Source organism: Cutaneotrichosporon cavernicola, assembly GCF_030864355.1.
Source record: "Cutaneotrichosporon cavernicola HIS019 DNA, chromosome: 1".
NCBI classification, from domain to species: Eukaryota; Fungi; Basidiomycota; class Tremellomycetes; order Trichosporonales; family Trichosporonaceae; genus Cutaneotrichosporon; species Cutaneotrichosporon cavernicola.
In genome coordinates, this window is record NC_083393.1 from 3,576,979 (window position 1) to 3,593,418 (window position 16,440).

The 16,440-nt window shown below is 58.6% G+C and overlaps 7 protein-coding genes across 7 annotated transcripts; 3 read left to right on the top strand and 4 right to left on the bottom strand.

Moving 5' to 3' along the window:
• Positions 1-29: 29 nt before the first annotated feature.
• CcaverHIS019_0113350 (uncharacterized protein) lies at positions 30-1,907 on the top strand (the record flags this gene model as incomplete). Its single annotated transcript, XM_060596940.1, has 6 exons — positions 30-137; positions 190-434; positions 492-709; positions 744-1,273; positions 1,306-1,471; positions 1,504-1,907. The coding sequence occupies 6 exons, from the start codon at positions 30-32 to the stop codon at positions 1,905-1,907; spliced, it is 1,671 nt and encodes a 556-aa protein (XP_060453883.1).
• A 221-nt stretch (positions 1,908-2,128) lies between these two features.
• CcaverHIS019_0113360 (uncharacterized protein) lies at positions 2,129-3,602 on the top strand (the record flags this gene model as incomplete). The annotated part of the gene is made up of 3 exons (XM_060596941.1): positions 2,129-2,857; positions 2,999-3,074; positions 3,106-3,602. 3 exons carry the CDS (start codon positions 2,129-2,131, stop codon positions 3,600-3,602), a joined length of 1,302 nt encoding a protein of 433 aa, XP_060453884.1.
• A 46-nt stretch (positions 3,603-3,648) lies between these two features.
• On the bottom strand, positions 3,649-5,898 carry CcaverHIS019_0113370 (uncharacterized protein; the record flags this gene model as incomplete). The annotated part of the gene is made up of 1 exon (XM_060596942.1): positions 3,649-5,898. The coding sequence occupies one exon, from the start codon at positions 5,896-5,898 to the stop codon at positions 3,649-3,651; it is 2,250 nt and encodes a 749-aa protein (XP_060453885.1).
• Positions 5,899-6,330: 432 nt separating this feature from the next.
• Positions 6,331-7,692, bottom strand: CcaverHIS019_0113380 (uncharacterized protein; the record flags this gene model as incomplete). Its single annotated transcript, XM_060596943.1, has 4 exons — positions 6,331-6,949; positions 6,990-7,084; positions 7,138-7,272; positions 7,315-7,692. The coding sequence occupies 4 exons, from the start codon at positions 7,690-7,692 to the stop codon at positions 6,331-6,333; spliced, it is 1,227 nt and encodes a 408-aa protein (XP_060453886.1).
• Positions 7,693-10,658: 2,966 nt separating this feature from the next.
• On the top strand, positions 10,659-11,490 carry CcaverHIS019_0113390 (uncharacterized protein; the record flags this gene model as incomplete). Its single annotated transcript, XM_060596944.1, has 4 exons — positions 10,659-10,791; positions 10,837-11,017; positions 11,073-11,421; positions 11,458-11,490. 4 exons carry the CDS (start codon positions 10,659-10,661, stop codon positions 11,488-11,490), a joined length of 696 nt encoding a protein of 231 aa, XP_060453887.1.
• Positions 11,491-12,864: 1,374 nt separating this feature from the next.
• On the bottom strand, positions 12,865-13,848 carry CcaverHIS019_0113400 (uncharacterized protein; the record flags this gene model as incomplete). Its single annotated transcript, XM_060596946.1, has 4 exons — positions 12,865-13,002; positions 13,044-13,280; positions 13,530-13,735; positions 13,812-13,848. The coding sequence occupies 4 exons, from the start codon at positions 13,846-13,848 to the stop codon at positions 12,865-12,867; spliced, it is 618 nt and encodes a 205-aa protein (XP_060453888.1).
• A 302-nt stretch (positions 13,849-14,150) lies between these two features.
• CcaverHIS019_0113410 (uncharacterized protein) lies at positions 14,151-16,045 on the bottom strand (the record flags this gene model as incomplete). The annotated part of the gene is made up of 8 exons (XM_060596947.1): positions 14,151-14,455; positions 14,489-14,582; positions 14,620-15,375; positions 15,422-15,463; positions 15,496-15,556; positions 15,590-15,650; positions 15,697-15,793; positions 15,833-16,045. The coding sequence occupies 8 exons, from the start codon at positions 16,043-16,045 to the stop codon at positions 14,151-14,153; spliced, it is 1,629 nt and encodes a 542-aa protein (XP_060453889.1).
• Positions 16,046-16,440: the final 395 nt, after the last annotated feature.

Sequence of the window (16,440 nt, forward strand, 5' to 3'; positions counted from 1 at the left end):
CATCTCCATCATCAATCAATCAATCAATCATGCCATTTGACTCACCAGTCGAGGCCTCATTGCAGGCAAAACGCCGTCGCATGCGCTTCTCCCGCTCACGCTTCGGTTGCGACGCCTGTCGACACCACAAGAAGAAGGTGAGCCCACCTTGCTCGCACGAGCCAGGATCGGGAGCGTCACTCACGGCAGTGTGACGAGTCCCGCCCCGTGTGCGGGCGTTGCAACATGCTCCGCAAGGTTTGCGCGTACAGTTATCCCCAAGCAGGGCGTGCAGCCGATGGGATCTATACTCCTTCCGCGCAGTCGACACTGTCCAGCCCACCCGTTCCCAGCCTTACCAACCTACCGCTCGTACCGCCTGTTGACATGTCGACCGCAGAGACGTCAACGGGACCGTCCGAAGACGCAGGTGCGGCGCTGGCCGAGTATGTCGAGTACGTCATCTCGGTCTTCCCTTCCCTTCCCTTCTCCCCACAACTCGCTAACACCAGTGACTCATTCCTTCGAGCGTTCTCGTTCTCTACCGACGTCGCCGTACCACCATGGACGCCACCTGATGCCCAGCCGCCCGGGTCTGAGTTTGAGTCGTTTTGGAACGCTCTGGTTCGCTCGGTGGGGACCGATGATCCGTCCTCGACAGACCGTACGCTTATCGAGTACTACCGCCTCGTCGTTTCGCCAACAATCCTGGGGATAGAAGATGGATCGAGTGAGCTGAACTGCCCGCTCTGAGGCTGACGCAGACTGCGCTAGTCAGTTTTACAAAGGCGTCGCCTCGACCGCGACCGAGGACGACCAGGCCGCGATGATGCACGCGGTATTAGCGGTGAGCGCGCAACATCTATCGAACTTTGCACGTGCATTCAACAATGTCGACAAGGCGATCAGCTTCAATGAACAGGCAGCGCATCATCGCTCCGAGGCACTGTATCTGTTGCGCGTCAGCGGTAGCGGCACCGAAGAGGGTGCAAACGAAAACGAAGCGCTACTCCCCAGTGTCACGCTTCTACTCACATTGAGTGCGCTGCTCAAGGGTGATCCCGACATTATCCCCGCTTTCCTCGACCAGACGCAGGCGTACCTCGACGCTATTGAGCACCCATCCCCGGCACCGCACTTGCCAACAATCTCAGCGATCTACTCGATCTACCGCGTCCTCCAGGCTGTCTCATCCAGCGAACCACTAGACCTCACGCAAGTGTTCGTCGTACACGAGCCTAGCGAGGCATGGGTGCGGGTTGCGGATGAGACGGTTGAACGGCTTGTTGGCATTGTGAGGCCATGCCTGGACAGAGCTGACCGCAGCCCCGCGAGATGCTGTTACTCTTTGCGCGCGTCAACAATCTCGTTCTTGAGTGGCGTTCCCTCAATGACACTCTTGCGCGTATCGAGGTGCGCTCACAGTGCTCGATGATCCAACACGACCTCGAAGACGACAGCATCTGGGCTGCTCGCTGGGCTGCCCCTGACCGTAAGCTATCTGTTGATCAAAGCTGACGACAGTCCGCATCGCCGCCGGCCTTGAGTTCTTCCGGACTGCGTTGCGAGTAATGATCATGCGCGACGTCCTCGGCCTTCCTGCCGCTCACCCGCGCGTGGAGCGGTGCGTCGACGCCCTCCTCGCGGCAGTCCCGCGAATCCGGACCGGAACGGAGATTGGCCTCGTGTGGCCGTGGCTGGTGCGTGACTGCATGGACGAGGCTGATTTTCAGATTGTTGCCGCTGAGGCACAGCCAGCACGTCACGAGGCGCTACTGGCATTCATCCGCCGATGCCAATGGAAGGGCTCTGCACCGCCACGTATCGCTGATGCGATCGTGCAGGAGGTGTGGGAGGCTAGGGCAGCTGGACGTACTATGGACTGGCGCACTGCCTTGGTCGCGCGTGGGTCACCCTTGGTCATCTAGAGTACCAGTGGGACCAGGCCAACGAGTCTGAGAGAGTCTAGTTTGTTGTATCATGTCCATCCTGGAACATGTCGTGGTAGTTTGTCCATGTGGTGTTTGAGATCTCATTCCGCCCCAGCCGCCGCTCGGAAACCGCTCCTTCCAGCCGGACCGGTTATACCGGATAAGCCTTGAACAACTTGACATTCAACTTCAACTTGGCCATCATTACACTCTTCGCCATGTTCGAGCTACCACCAAAGCGCAAGCGCGGTCGCTCTCCAGGGGCAGAGGTCCGTCCACGAGGCGCGCACAAGCGAGGGAAACGCATCGTCTCGCTTCTCGCGACACTACAGCGCGGCGACGAACCGGAAGGGGATCCCCAAGCCGCTTCCCTCCTGGGCGTGCCAGGTCTCACGCGGCAGGCGTTGGACGCATGCGTCGCTGCCTTTTTCGGAAGCACACGACACACGGTACGCGTCTCCCAGCCCGCAGACCTATTTGCGCGCCGCGTCCGAGTCATGCTCTACGAGACGGCGGGTCTTGAAGTCCCCAAAGACCTTATGGGAATTGAAGCTGCTGGTGAATTCCTGGCTCTCGCTATATCAGCCCTGGGTGCGCCAGCCTCGCCCTATCCCCAACTTGAGGGCGCATTACGAGAAAGATGTCTCGAACTTGCAACCGACGCCGAATACCTCGCCAACGCAGGCCTAGACGCAGTTGAAGCCGCCAACCTGATCGCCGAAGGGCCATACCCCATTGGAATCTCTCACCTTTGTGAATCCAATCCACTCGTCCTCGACCCTTTAGGTCTGGGATATCCGGTCGAACTGGCAGTGTATCATAACGTACACATCCAGCCGGTCGGGGGAGACCATGTGCGGCGTGAAGCCGTGTTCTGGTCCGTGTGGGCAGGAGACGCACTCCGTTCAACTTGTGTGGGCATACAGGCTGCAATGGCAGATACGGATGTGGGTTGGCCGTGGAATCCGGCCGATGACCCCGCCATGCCTCTGGCTCGAGTTGCGCGACATATCAGCTCGAGTCTATTGAGCGCTCGTGCGAGGTGTACCGGTTTGCATAGTGAGGATTTACGTATGGCTGTTAACGAGCTCGACGTGCTCGCCAAAGGGACGAATTTTGACCTCGCACGACTGCGCGCGGCTGATAACCCCGAGATGATGACTTGTGAGTGCTCCAAATATGTATCTGACACCAGTGCCCGCCACAATGGCTATGCTTGCCGCTCGTAACTTGCTGTATGTCGTTTGCTGGGCGGCGGCAAAGTGTGACGCCATACAACATCCGCGGAACCTCGCCTCGCGAATGGTCGACGAGGTGGAAGCAGCGGCTATGCGCGGAGCACAGTACATGGTGTCACTCGCGCATACGATCGTGGAGAGTAAATTGCCAGTGCCAGTGGTCGTGTCTTCGCGTCTCGTTTCGGTTGTTGTCTTCCTCGTCCATCGTGTGCTCGAAAACACCCAGAAGGGCCGACCGGAACGCAACCTTGAACCAGTGGGAAATGCCGACGCTCTCATCAATGCGATAGAGGGTATGGAGTGCTACGCCGACACGGCGAGCGTCGCCGTCGCGTTACGGGACGCCCTCGCGCGCGCCGAGGGCCCAGATGCCCAGCCTGCGCTGGTACCTGACCTCGTCACTATGCTCCTACAGCACAATATCCAGACGCCTTTCAGCGCGCTCGAGATCTAGTGCACGGTACAACAATACAATACATGTAATGTAGCTAATATGGCACTTATGGGATTTCGGAGAGTGTGCCGGGAAGATCGATACCGCATTCCATCAGCGTGTTCATGAGCGAGAACCAGTCGAGGTCGACGCTGGTGCCGCCGAGAGGGCTCGTATCCGGTAGGCCGAGTTGTACGTCTAGTGGTGCCATGAACGGTCCTCGAGCGATTGGAGGACCATTGGGCATAGTATTTGTCCCAGCAGTGGGGAACGGCAGTGTGGTCGTCGGATGCAGAGCTTGGTTCGAGATGACAGTGCTGTGTGCCGCACTCACGCCGGGTTGAGTAGGAAATGTCGGTGTTGGAGGCGACCATGGCGCCGAGCACGATGACGCCGAGCCGGGGTTGAGCATGCCGTCCTGGCGTGGCGTATAGGGCGCCGCGCTCCCCCGCTGCGAGCTGCCCGCCCGTGAGCCCCCATTATGCAGGTCGTCCGGTGGCGGATTGATGACCTGGATGGCGGGGCTGATTGACTCGCGCGGAAACTCGTACGGCACGCTCTCAGTAGTTGACACTTTGAGCGACGATGGGCGCTTCTCGCGGAGAGACGAGACGTTTGCAAGTGCGTCCAGTCCGCGCTCTGCGACGCGCGCAGCGTCGCGGAGCTCGACGCGCAACCCCTTGTGTAGAATCATGAGGAGCGTGTCGGCAAGCTTGGCGGAGTCAGGGTAGAAGGTGGCGCTGCGGACGCCGTGGTTGAGCGTCTCGGCGAGCGCGTAGTACTGGTGGCTCTGGGCAACACTGGCGCTTGCAATACTGGCAAAGTCGCGGACGAGGAAAAGGGTGAACGCGGCAAAGTGGTTGCGTACCCCTCGGGTGGCGTGCACGTGTAGCTGGTGAGTGGTGCTTAGTTGGGCAAGACGGGCCATGTCCTCACACGCTGCGGTGGTCGCAGACCTGACGTCGGCAATTGTCCCGAGACTCAAGCCGCCAGGATGTCGGTCCATGTCCTCCTGCACGGCAACCCAGGTGACGAGGTACAACCAGTAGTGGGTGGACAGGAGCCACACATACTCGGTGTGGCTGATGGGGCGAGCGCCATCGCGGGGCATCGAGGCCTTGCCTCTTCCCGCATCGACAACGGCCGTGAGGCCGTCGACGCTAATCCCCGTGCGGGACCTGAGGCTGCTGATGGCCGCAAGGGTGTCGGCGACGTCGGCGTCACGCAGCCCGAGGCCCCTGGCACGCGCGCTCAGTAGCGTCCGGCAGATCTGGCGAGTGACCAGTGTGAGTGGGACGTATGCAAAGTCGTCGCTGTTGGCCGGCATGGGCCAGCCAGTGTCGTCATCCCTGATCCGGGTCATGGTATGTGCGCTCGCGCTTCGGATCGCGTCGTGGACCCATGCTGTCGCGTGGATGATAAGGCGGCGGGTAAAGTCAGGTGCGTGTTGTGGGGGAGGGATGTGCAAGCCGTGGTAGAAGAGGAGGTCGATGACCGCGCCCTTACCAAGCGGGTCGATGGTGCATGGTGACGTGCGTTCGCCCAGCTTGTCGTTGCGCGTACGTACGCTCAGCTCAGATAGTAGCAGGAGGGATTCGACGACATCGCATCCGTTCCTCATTAGGGTTTCGGGGATGCGCACAAGCTCGCAACACCGGTTGTAGATTGGCTCGGCGAGGTATGCGTACTGGCCAAACGGTGCGCCGCGGCAGGCCACAGCAAGAACGAGCAGCTCAGTTGCCGGGTTGTGCGCAACATCAGCAAGCTCGGCCGGTACATCTAGTCCCGCCGCGTAGTAGAGGCGTACGCGAGCGCGGCGCAGAAACAGGTCTTGCGGCTCAGAGACGCGGATCACTTGCCCGATAGAACCGAAGAAGCTTTCGAAGCAGGAATCGAGTGCTGCTCGCGTGAGGCCCGGGACACCGAGGAGGCGTGCGCGAGTATTTGATCGGCGGCCGCGCGGAAGATGGGATAGTCCGCGGTCACCAGTCGGGTCGCCAGTCGGTTCCGAGTCTTCCAAGGGTGAGGGTGATAGTGGTGATGCGCTGATTCTTCGTGGTGGAGAGCCGTCGCGTGATGGAGCGACGCGCGGTGCTGCCCTCGCACATCCAGCAAAGGCGTCGTCGAACGCAGACAACGAGGTGCTAGCCGAGGTGGACGTCTGGGCGCTCTTGCGGCCCGCCTTGGTCCGGTGTCGCTGGCGCGGAGCGGTGGTGCATGGGATGCCAATCGAGGTACAGAATGCGCACCCACTGTTGCCGTCGTCGAAGCGACATTTGACTTTGCGTAGGCGACACGCGTCACATGCGTTACGCATGATGTTGATGGAGGGAGGACGGGTGAGGAGGCAAGGCAAGGGGAGGGAGGCAAGGGGATGGCGCGAGTCACAATCGATACAGATATCGGATGTAGGTGTAGAGCTTGAGAGCGAAATATAGCCCTCGGCGGTCGTGCGCGCTGCGCTTTGCCCATTAAAGGGCTTGATATGCAAGAAATGCGATAAATGCGGAGGCTGTCAAGTTGGGAGACTTCGAGAATACGTTTCAGCCGCCGGTAATTTGTTGATATCAACCGGGCCCCATAAGGTGGCTTGGTGGCGATGACGCCACACCGCCCAGCGGTTCTTCTCCATCTAGTTGAGTTGACCAACCCTCACTTATCGCACTTTAGATTACATTACACTCCAAACTCCTGCGAGTAACTACTGGCAATGCGCTCTAAACTTCTGGATTAGCCGCAACACTACATCCTACGAAAAGAACTTCTTAAACTTGCCCGCCTTCTTGATGGGCGCGCCATCCTGAGCATCAAACTTGGTATCAACAGCGCCTAAGAGGAGCTTCAGCAGCCAGTCCTCGGGCGAGAGGTCCTTGCCAGTCTTGCGCTTGATCTCGGCCTGCTCCCACTCATAGTTGGACGTGACGTCGACGAGGCCACCGATCGAGCTGTCGTTGTCGAGCTTCTCGAGGAAGTCCTGTGCGGCCTTGTCGTTGCCGACCTGCGCAAACTGGAGCGACAGTGCGTCCTCGCCGTAACGTGACTTCTTGAGCGCCTTCTTTGTGTCCTTGATAACCTCGCGGATCTTGCCCGCCGGCTCCGGGTACGGCTCACCGTCCGTGATCGAGATGACGAGTACAGGCTTCTGGAGCGTGCCCTTCTGCGCAGGGCGCACGATCAAGGGGTCGAGCACCTTGCTCCACATCTCCTTGCCAAGGTTGGTGACGCCCTTGAAGGGGTTGGCGTCGATGAGCTTCTGGACATCGGCCTCGTTCTTGACGCCACTAGCGATCGTAGACGCGTTGAGGAAGCGGACCTCGATTCCGTCCGCATCAAAGAGGCTCGCGACAAACGCAACGTAGTTGACAATGCTGCTGTCAGCTTGGTCACGCTCCAGAGACGACGACTTACACCTTGAGGTCCTCGATACGCGCGCCGTCCTCGTACCCACGCATCGACCCTGAGTCGTCGAGGAAGAGCACAATGTCAAATAGCGCGAGTTTGGTCTGCTGTCAGTCTACTCTGGGGGGGGGGGGGGGGGGGGGGGGGAGCGACTCACAAACTCGAGCGCCTTCTCGACCGGGATACGCCAGCGGGCGGCAAGAGTCGAAACGGCGCGAGTCTGGATAATGTGGTTGGCAATTCCCTCGAGACGCCCCTGCTGCGTTGCGGGATAGAAGGGCTGAATACCCTGCTTTCGCGGTCAGCACTACGCTTGGAGCTCGAGGATACGCACGTCAGCGACAGTGTACTTCAGGACGTTCATGATCTGCGCGAGGCTCGGCTCGGTATTCACGGGCGCTGGAGCCTGGTACGCCTGAGGCGGACCTGCTGGCGACACAAAGCCTCCAGCTGGATGTCCCGGAGGAGGGCCGGTGGGCGCCGCGAACCCGCCCTGCGCGCCAGGAGGAGCGCCGGTGGGCGCCGCGAACCCGCCTTGCGCGCCAGGAGGAGCGCCGGTCGGCGCCGCGAACCCGGCCTGCGCGCCAGGAGGCGGGCCTGTCGGGCTCGCGTAGGCTCCAGCTCCTGGGGGAGGACCAGTTGGCGAGGCGAAGCCGCCTCCGCCGGTGGCGAGGGCGTCATTGCGCTGTTTCATGGCAGAGGCGAGACCCATGGTTGTAATGAATTGGTGTGGTGGATGTGGAGGAGATGAGAGAGATGGGTGTTGTTGATGTGGTCATCACATCCAGGTCCATGCCAAGAACGACGTCATTCCGTAAAGCGGTGCACCAATCGCACCAATCTCTCGTCCGCAGCCACAACTTGACCCAACTCACTCCTTGGTCTCCATCAATCATCTATGTAATGAAGAAGCAGCGAGAGCTACTGGACAACGGCCGATAGAATGCATGCAAGGCCGCTATTTTGGCTCGATACATACAGCCCAACTGGTCCAAAGGCACGGGCACGGACGTGATAAACAACCAGTTGGGCCCCACTTGAAGACTCACAATGGCGTGGCGTTTTTTTAAATCGAGTTGATAGGGTTTGATGCATGAGTTTGCACGTCCAAAGACTTCTTAGATACGCGTGAGACCAAGACCAACGAGAGACCAGCTGGAGAGAGACCGTGCTCGGCGCCCGGCCCCGGCCTTTCAGCCGTTCTCACCAAAGGGACAACCCCCTCCTCCATTCCACGCATGGATGGGACTGCCGACGCCACACGCCACCACACCTTGGATTGTGGACAAGTCTCGAGGCAACCGTTAAGGCGAATGTCTCCCATCATTCGCCAGCGCGATTGTCGCAACCCCGCTAAGTAGCACGGTCGAACCCCGTCGTAGCCGCTATCGAGTTATCCCCTGTGGAGACCGTGCGAGCGGGTTACCTGAAAGGCCTTCATGTCCGTAAATAGCCTTGTTTGCCAATATCCTGAGCCAGAAGATAGCCTCTGTCGTGTGGTCTCACACCTGTCTCGGTGCGGGATTGTGGCTGCCTCTGGGGAGAGACGGCATGATAACGCGGCGGGTGGCGAATAAACGCGCTGATAGACGAGTCATGATTGTATTTGGATACTGGAATAGACTCGGAATAGGGTGCAGATCTGGATATCTATGGTGGATCTCGCGGTATCTCTGCAGCAAGATTGCGGTGCGGGAAGGAGCGGAGTGCCGGCAGCCCCTCTATTGAGCAGGCAAGCGGAAAGATACTTTGTGGAGACGAGGAGGGGTGATAATGATTGCGGTTTTTTTTGCCATGTCTCTCTTCTTCATCTCTCATCCTCGACGTTGTGGTTGTGTTGAGCTTGTGGGTTGCGAGCCCACTGGCGGCCGTCCTCCGCCTCCCCCCTCCGACCCGTCATCCTCACACAACCCAACACATTTTTGCCCACATTCAACTCGACCAAGAACAATCCTGACCCGCGTTGTCGTGTCCCGATCCTATTTCGATCTACTCATCCACGCAAGCGCCAAGACAAGAATCGCCTCGCCATGTGATACCACCGCAGTCAATACAAAGCATTCGGCTCACATCAGCTGCCGCTTCCGACATGGATCAAGCCTGCCCCATCATTCTTGATGAGCGGGGGCAAAACATGGTATCGATCACCTCTTGACATGAATTGTTGTTCGGAACGACGTGCCTCGTCTGGCCCCTTGCAAGACACTCGCTTGGGAGTCGGTTACCATTTCATCAAGTTTTGCCTGTTATTCATGTCCCCCATATGACGCTTCGTGGCACGGGTCTCCACCGGCCGCACGTTTTGCCGGTGTGGCGTCGTGCACAGGTCATCTGAACCCACGAGGGGGGGCTGAAAAAAAAAACTGACTGTGGGTAGCGAAATGACTAGGCATAGGACAGTTTGAGCGCTCTGCATTTGCCACCCAGATGATGAACAAGTACGACAGCAACAACGCTGGGCTCCAAAGGCACAAACACCAATCGTTGACCGATGAGATGAAATCGAGAGGAGCATGCGTCGGCCAAAGCCTCTTTTCGCCCCACGTCCTCCACCCTGTTATCTCTCGGCTCACTGATACTGAACGTGAGACAGAAAAGAAGACTATGCACACGCCTCGACGCATGGTCGCTCGAAAAGACAAAAGGTTAGCCACGAGGGCAAGGGGAGGCACATGATTTGCTCGGAAAGCGCCAGGGTCACCAGGTGGCTTTTTCGAAACAAACCATGCCTGCTGGGCGTGCATTATTGCGAAAAAGCCCAGCCCGTGACGAATGGTGATTGTTGTGAGGCTGACGACCGCCATCACTTTTAAAAAAGTGATCGGCTGGTTGCGCACCTGAACCGACCCACCATAGCCGGCATCAGACCGAGGAACGGCGTCTTGGCTCGGAACCAATACAAAGGTTATCTAACAACCGACAGAGCCGGGACAATAGTCTGATGGCAGTGCTAGGCATCGGAACCCAGGAAGGTGTAGTAGTGCTCCAGTGTTCTGAGGCACGCGCCGAACTCTCATCCCTTTTTGAGCGCCTTGCTCTCTCTTTCCCCTTCCAGACCCAAAGACAAGCCTGTTATCTTGTTCGCCGACGCAAGTGGTTGCTGCTTGGACCCGATTGCCCCAAACGGCCGCGATTCTGCCGGTGGCCCCGCCTCCTGGCTCTCCGGGGATCAAGGATCAAGCTTCACCTCTACCCCTTCTTTGAACCCCCCTTCTCGCCCCGTCGGCCTCCATAATGTCATTCCTTTCCCCTTTCGCGCCTCCACGGCCCCACCAGGCTCAGCGAGTAAGCTTGCTCATGGACTGGCCTCCTGCGCCTCACTCGCACCACATTCCCCTACTGTGCGTTCCGAATGACACCGACCCAGTGACGGCCGCGCTCTTCCCGAGCTCGTCCTGAGCCGGCCACCGACGTGACCTGTGGCTGCGGATTGATCGCTACGACTTCGAGATCCCTCTAGGCCTCCTACCTGCTCTCCTATTCACCTGTGCGTCGCCCATGTTCAGCGCTTGGCAGTATAAGAAGTTGCTTGGCAGGACCAGCTTTTTTTTTTCCCCACAAACAAACCCTGCGACTTGCTCACCCAAACAACAACTTAAACACACTCCCTACTGTAGTGCAGACCTCTGACCAACGACCAGAGCTATTTTCATTCGAACCCAGCACGACCAAACCAAAATGGCCAGCAACTCCACCGCCGACATCAAGCAGGACCGTGTTTACGAGGAGAGGCAGATTGCCTTTGAGCCCGTCCCGGTCACCACTGCCCCAGCTGTCACCCCGATGACGCCTGCCAACCCGGCTACTCTGGGTGAGTTGATGATCTCTCAATCAAAGGCGCCGCTGACGTCCCCAGGCTTCTTCTCGCTCGGTACGACCACGCTCATGGTCGGTCTTCTCGTCATTCAGGCTCGTGGCGTCCCCGCCCTCACTATGCTTGTCGGCCAGGTCCTGGCTGTTGGCGGTCTCGGCATGCTCATCTCCGGTCTCATGTGCTACCAGCAGGGTGCTACCTTCGCCACCACTGCCTTTGGAATGTAAGTGGGATTGGAATTTTCTGCGCCGATCCAAACAGCGCTAACTCGTGCACAGGTACGGCCTTTTCTATATCTCGTTCGGTATCGTCCTCTGGCCCTCGTCGGGCGCGTCGGCTGGCTACACCGACCCCGTGGACAACAACAACGCTCTCGGCCTCTACCTCATTGTGTGGTTTGTGCTGTCGCTTGTCATGCTGCCAGTCACTTTCCGCCTCAACATCGGCCTTGCCGTCCTCTTCGGCCTCGTTGTCTTCTACTTCCTCTTCCTCGCCATTGGCTTCATGTCTGGGAAGACTGTCATTACCACCATCGGTGGTTACTTTGGCATTCTCGTTGGTAGCTGGGGTTTCATCCTTGGGATGGAGACTCTCTACGAGACTGAGAACAACATCTTCAAGCTCCCCGTGAGTCACGAACCGCTCTGCGGCGCTGACCAACAGAACCCCAGCCTGGCCCCTAAGCCCCGGAACTAGAGGATGACACACTCGGAAGAATTGAAAGAGAGCAGCAGCAGCAGCAGAATCATTGGCATTTTTGACAACTAGAGACGCGTGGATATGCTTGTAGAGTGCTTACTCCTCGCATTGCATTCGAGCATGTACTTTAATTCATCCCGCGTGTTTGACTTCTCACCCCCGAGTTGCCTACTGACGGACAGCTGTAACGTTACTCATCCATTGGTTTACCCGCCATCCGCAAACATGGCTGGGCTGGCCCATACACGAGACGGGCAGCGTCTGTCGAGTGGATGCGTGTATGCGAGTCGATTCTTCAAGCTTGCCGGAGGCCGACGGCGTCCCGCATTGTGGGGATCCAGTTCAGTTCGCCACGCTCGGCGCTCGGTCCCCTCCTTCGAGATCTGGGGCTGGCTAGAATCGCCACAGCAGCCGCAACTGCCACACCGCCGGGACCAGGGGCCCGATCATGCGGCTGCCAGCCTGGAGGCTGTGTCGTCTCATGGAGCTGTCGTCTCATGGTACTCCGGCTGATGCAGCAGTCCGCCCGTGCGCTAGTCTCGCACGGACATGTCCTAGTTGCGCCCAGGCTGTTTCTTGATGTCGGGCACCGTGCGTTCGAGTACCTCTCCGATGCCGAACAGTGGCGTGCAAATAACAAATAAGCCCTGGGACACAGCATTGGGGCGGGACCATGCCGCCTTGGATCCCCATGGGCAGAATGAGTATTGGATCCAGCCGCGTTGTGCACGTCCAACACTCATTCTGCCTCATGATCCTCGGCTGCACCGGCTCACACAAACGACTGGCGTGTTGATAATTGTGCAGAGCACCGCCGTCATGGACCATCATCATGGTGGCGTTCTGGGCGCGGGAGGCCCGAGACAGCGACAGTCGACGTCGTTCACGGCACGGGTGGAGTGTATGCCGCATGGGTGGAGTGTATGTCGTTTCCTGGGCAACCCCGCTGCTGCGTAATGTGCTTAAACTGGGCGTCCATGCAGCCGGTCATGCCGCCGATGACGCGTTAGTGATGGTCCTAACAAGGAAACGCTGGCCCCACCAAAGTCTATGCTGGTACAACCTCCGCGCGGGGAGGTAGGTGGAACTGCGCCGCCGTTCCCTGGAGGCAACTTAATTGTTCTGAAGCATTCAAGGAATGAGAGTGTACGTTGTCAGTCGCTGGAGCGTTCAGCGGCGTCAGAGTCACGAGCCGTGGCCCTCGTGCCTTTGGGGATCGGCCTCGGTTGAGGGGACGACGTAGGCGGTCACAGCAGCACTCTCCAATTTTAGATTGTACCTAACAACACCCTCGTGAGATTATCAGTTTCCACAATGCAACGACAAATGCCATAGTCCATAGGCGGCATGAAAGAGTGGTCTAAATTGCGTTTAGAACGCGACAAGGGCGGCAGCAGCAACGACTGCGCCAACGGCCGCAGCAGGGCGCATGATGCCGGCACTGTTGGCGGGCGTCGACGAAGCGGCGGCGGGCGCAGAGGCGGACGGAGGAGGCGTCGACTGGGGGGCCTGTGTCTGTCGTTAGCTTTGCTTGACCATGTTAAACTCACCGACGAGACCTGCGACACCGAGTAGGTTGCGTTGACGATACCCGACGGGTACGCGACGGTCGACGGGAGCTGGACAGTGCCGGCGAAGGACTGAGGGGTGCCCATGTCGATGCACTGCTGCACGAGCTGCTGCTGGGCAATGTTGAGGATGTCGATTTCGTGCTGAGCCATGCCAGCAGCGGGGCCGTCGTTGACGAGGCACGAGGTGCAGACGATGAACTCGTTGTGAACGGATTGCTGAGGTCAGCCGATGATCTGGCTCTACGGAACGGGTGTTGTGTGGATCCCCCTGGCCGACGCTGCCGTGTATCGTCTAAGATGTGGCGTGACTGCGCGGGGACATGCCAGCACCGTGACCATGGCGGGTTGCCGACCGGCAAGGGATCCGGAATGGAACCCAACAGCAAACAACAACTGCGGCATGCCACCCACGCCCTCCCACCGTCATTTTAAAGCACATAAATGTCCCACATCGTCGACACTCACGTTGCACGCCTTGGCGCAGACAGCGTTCGACGGGTCGCCGGGGCAGGTGCCAAAGATCTCCTTGTACGTCGCGCACGGCGTGTCGCAAATGGCCGGGATCAGGCCTAGGTCAAACGCGCCGTTGGTGGTGGTCCCCGCAGCCTGGCGGGCGGCGAGGGCGCGCTCGACAGCGCTGCCAACGAGGTAGGCTGGGGAGGCGGCCGCAACTGCTGTCAGTCAGGCACGCGATGCGATGCGCAGAGGGGTGGGCGGAGGGAGAAGGTGGGCAGGAGAGGGACTGACCGGCCGCGGAGACGAGGAGGGCGGGGAGGAGGCGCATGGTAGTGATCAAGAGAGGGAGTGATTCAAGGAGAGTGAGAGAGAAGGTAAGTAAAGTGGGGAAACGGGACTGGAGAGGGAGATGATCGCCTCGGTCGAGTGCCAAGAAATGTGAAACCCTTTCAGGGAAAAAGTGCGCGTAGCTGGACGCGGGTTGTTCAGCCGCCATTTCCCAACCGACATCCAAGTGAGCCATCCAAATGTTACATGATATCATTCAACCTCAAACCTAACTACCACTACTGATCTGTAACATCTTCCAGACTGTTCTCACTCCTGCTACTCTCGCTGACCTCACGGTCTTCACGCGTCCTCGGGCCGCGCCCCGCGCGCACGCTGAACGGCTGCCAGCTCCTCCTCAATCGTCGTGACGGTCTTGCTCCACTTCCACGCGGGGACCTTGTTCTCAAACAGCTCGTCGATCTCGGCAGCCGATCTGCACTTGGTCTCGGGCAAGTAGAGCCACATGAGGATGCACATGGGCACAGACAGGGCGCCGTACACAAAGGCCGCCCGGAGGTTGAGAGCGAGGAGCATAGGCGGTGTCGCGTAGACTGTGGCAATGCCTGTGATCGAGTTGGTGAAGAAAGTGATGGGTCCAGTCTTGACTGAGCGTTAGCGGCGTCTGGCGATCGACTTACTTCGCAGAATTGCCGAAGGAAGCTCGGCAGAGTACAGGTAGTAACACATTGCAACGGCTTGGTACGTGAACTGCCAGATGCAGCAGATGACGAGCTGGAGTCAGTATGGATTGCGGAGAGTGCTTGCTCACGAGGGCAGTGCCGGCAGCCTTGTTGCCCATCGACGCTCCGGTGTAATACAGAGCGCCGACGACGAAGCAAATGACGACTACACACGTCTGGCAGATGTTGACAATCATGCGGCGGCCCAGGCGATCCGCACTAAGCGCCCAAAGGGTGACAGCGAGGAGGGCGACGCAGGACAGAATGAGCGTGGCGAGGAACGGGTCCTCCATCCCCACAAGGGAGAAAAAGTAAGTGTTGTACGTGCTGATGATGGCGAGACCGGCAAACTGTTGGCAGACAGCGACAATCATGACCGTGAGCGTGCGGCGGAGGTTGACACCCTTGAATACGTCGCGGAAGCGCGGCTTGTTCTTGGCAAGGCTGGCCTTTTCGTGCTCGAGTGTGCGGAGGATGATTCCGTACTCCTCGTCATAGTTGTACCATGGAATGTTGCCGTACAGGCGGCGCATGGCGTTACGCGCGGCCTCCTCGTTTCCACGTCGAGCGTGGTACCACGGCGACTCTGGAACAATCGACCAGCAGATGAGCATAAGTCCGATTGGTGCCCACAGGATACGGAGGGGAAGACGGAAGTCCTCAGGGTAGTGCTTGTTGAGTTGCTGCATCATGATGCTGCAGATGATGCCTCCAATTGCCGTCCAGACCGCCTGGAAGATGACCATGCCGCCGCGGATCTTGTCGGGGCAGATCTCCATCACGTAGACTTGACACACGACCTGGAGCACGCCAATGCCTGCGCCGTTGCAGAGCTTTGCGATAGCCTGGGCGTTAGCATGAAAAAAAAAAAAAAAAAAAAAAAGAGCTTACCCAGACACCCGAAGTTGTCGCAAAGTTCATGATCATGCAGCCCTGCTGTCAGCTCCTCCTCCATCTCTACTCACCGCCATGAGCCACAGCCACGCCAGGTAGAACGCGGTCTTGCGGCCCCATCGGTCGGCAACCCTGCTGTCAGCTGAGATTGGAGGGTTCACGCACCAAGAGATGTGAGTAAACGTGACAATCTGGCCCACGTTAAGCATAGCACCCCATGTCGACACTGCCGTCAGTCATCCCGCTGCCTGTGGAGAACCCATGCTACGCACGCCAAGTGGGATCGAGTGCACGAACGCCCTCTTGGTCGCGTGCGCCAAACTGCTTGAGGAAGCCCTTGTTCGCCACAATCGTTCCACCTGCATTGAGCTGATGTCAGCTTGTACGTCACGCCGTCACGCGACTCACCTCGAAGCCCTCGCAGACGTAGCCAGTGTACACGAGGATGATGAAGATGACAACACGCTTGAAGATCCAAAGTGTCTGATAGATACTAAGGTGGTCGATGGGCGATTTCATCAGCCCCGAGCCGTCGGCGGCGTCGACCTCCTTGTCGTCCTGTGCCTCGACATGTTGAATGGTAGAGACGGGCTTGTCGTGTTCGAGAACGTGCACGGACATTGTTGCTGTTTGTGGAGACTCCACCATTGCCGTGCGGCACCGACTTTATAGAATTGAGACATTGAGCGCCCCGTTGTATCTTTACTCCGCCCTAGCAAGTGGGCACTGCACACTACCGCGACGCCAAGCGGAATAATGTAGTCGGTGCAATCCTACGCCGCTGTCCAGGCAGTGGTGGTCAGGTGCACTGGCGCGCGCTCCAAGCGTCGGACGATTTCCCTGGACAGGGGTTGCCCCGGACCTTTGCGCTTGAGTTAGTCGGCATGAGTTGGAGCTCCTTGAGATTTTAAGCAGGGTTGAACCGGGGCGGTGTCGCATTGCGGCCGAAATGACTTGTATTGTGACTTCCCTAGAGATATTCCCGGCTAGTAATGATTGCCTTTGTTGATCCGGCT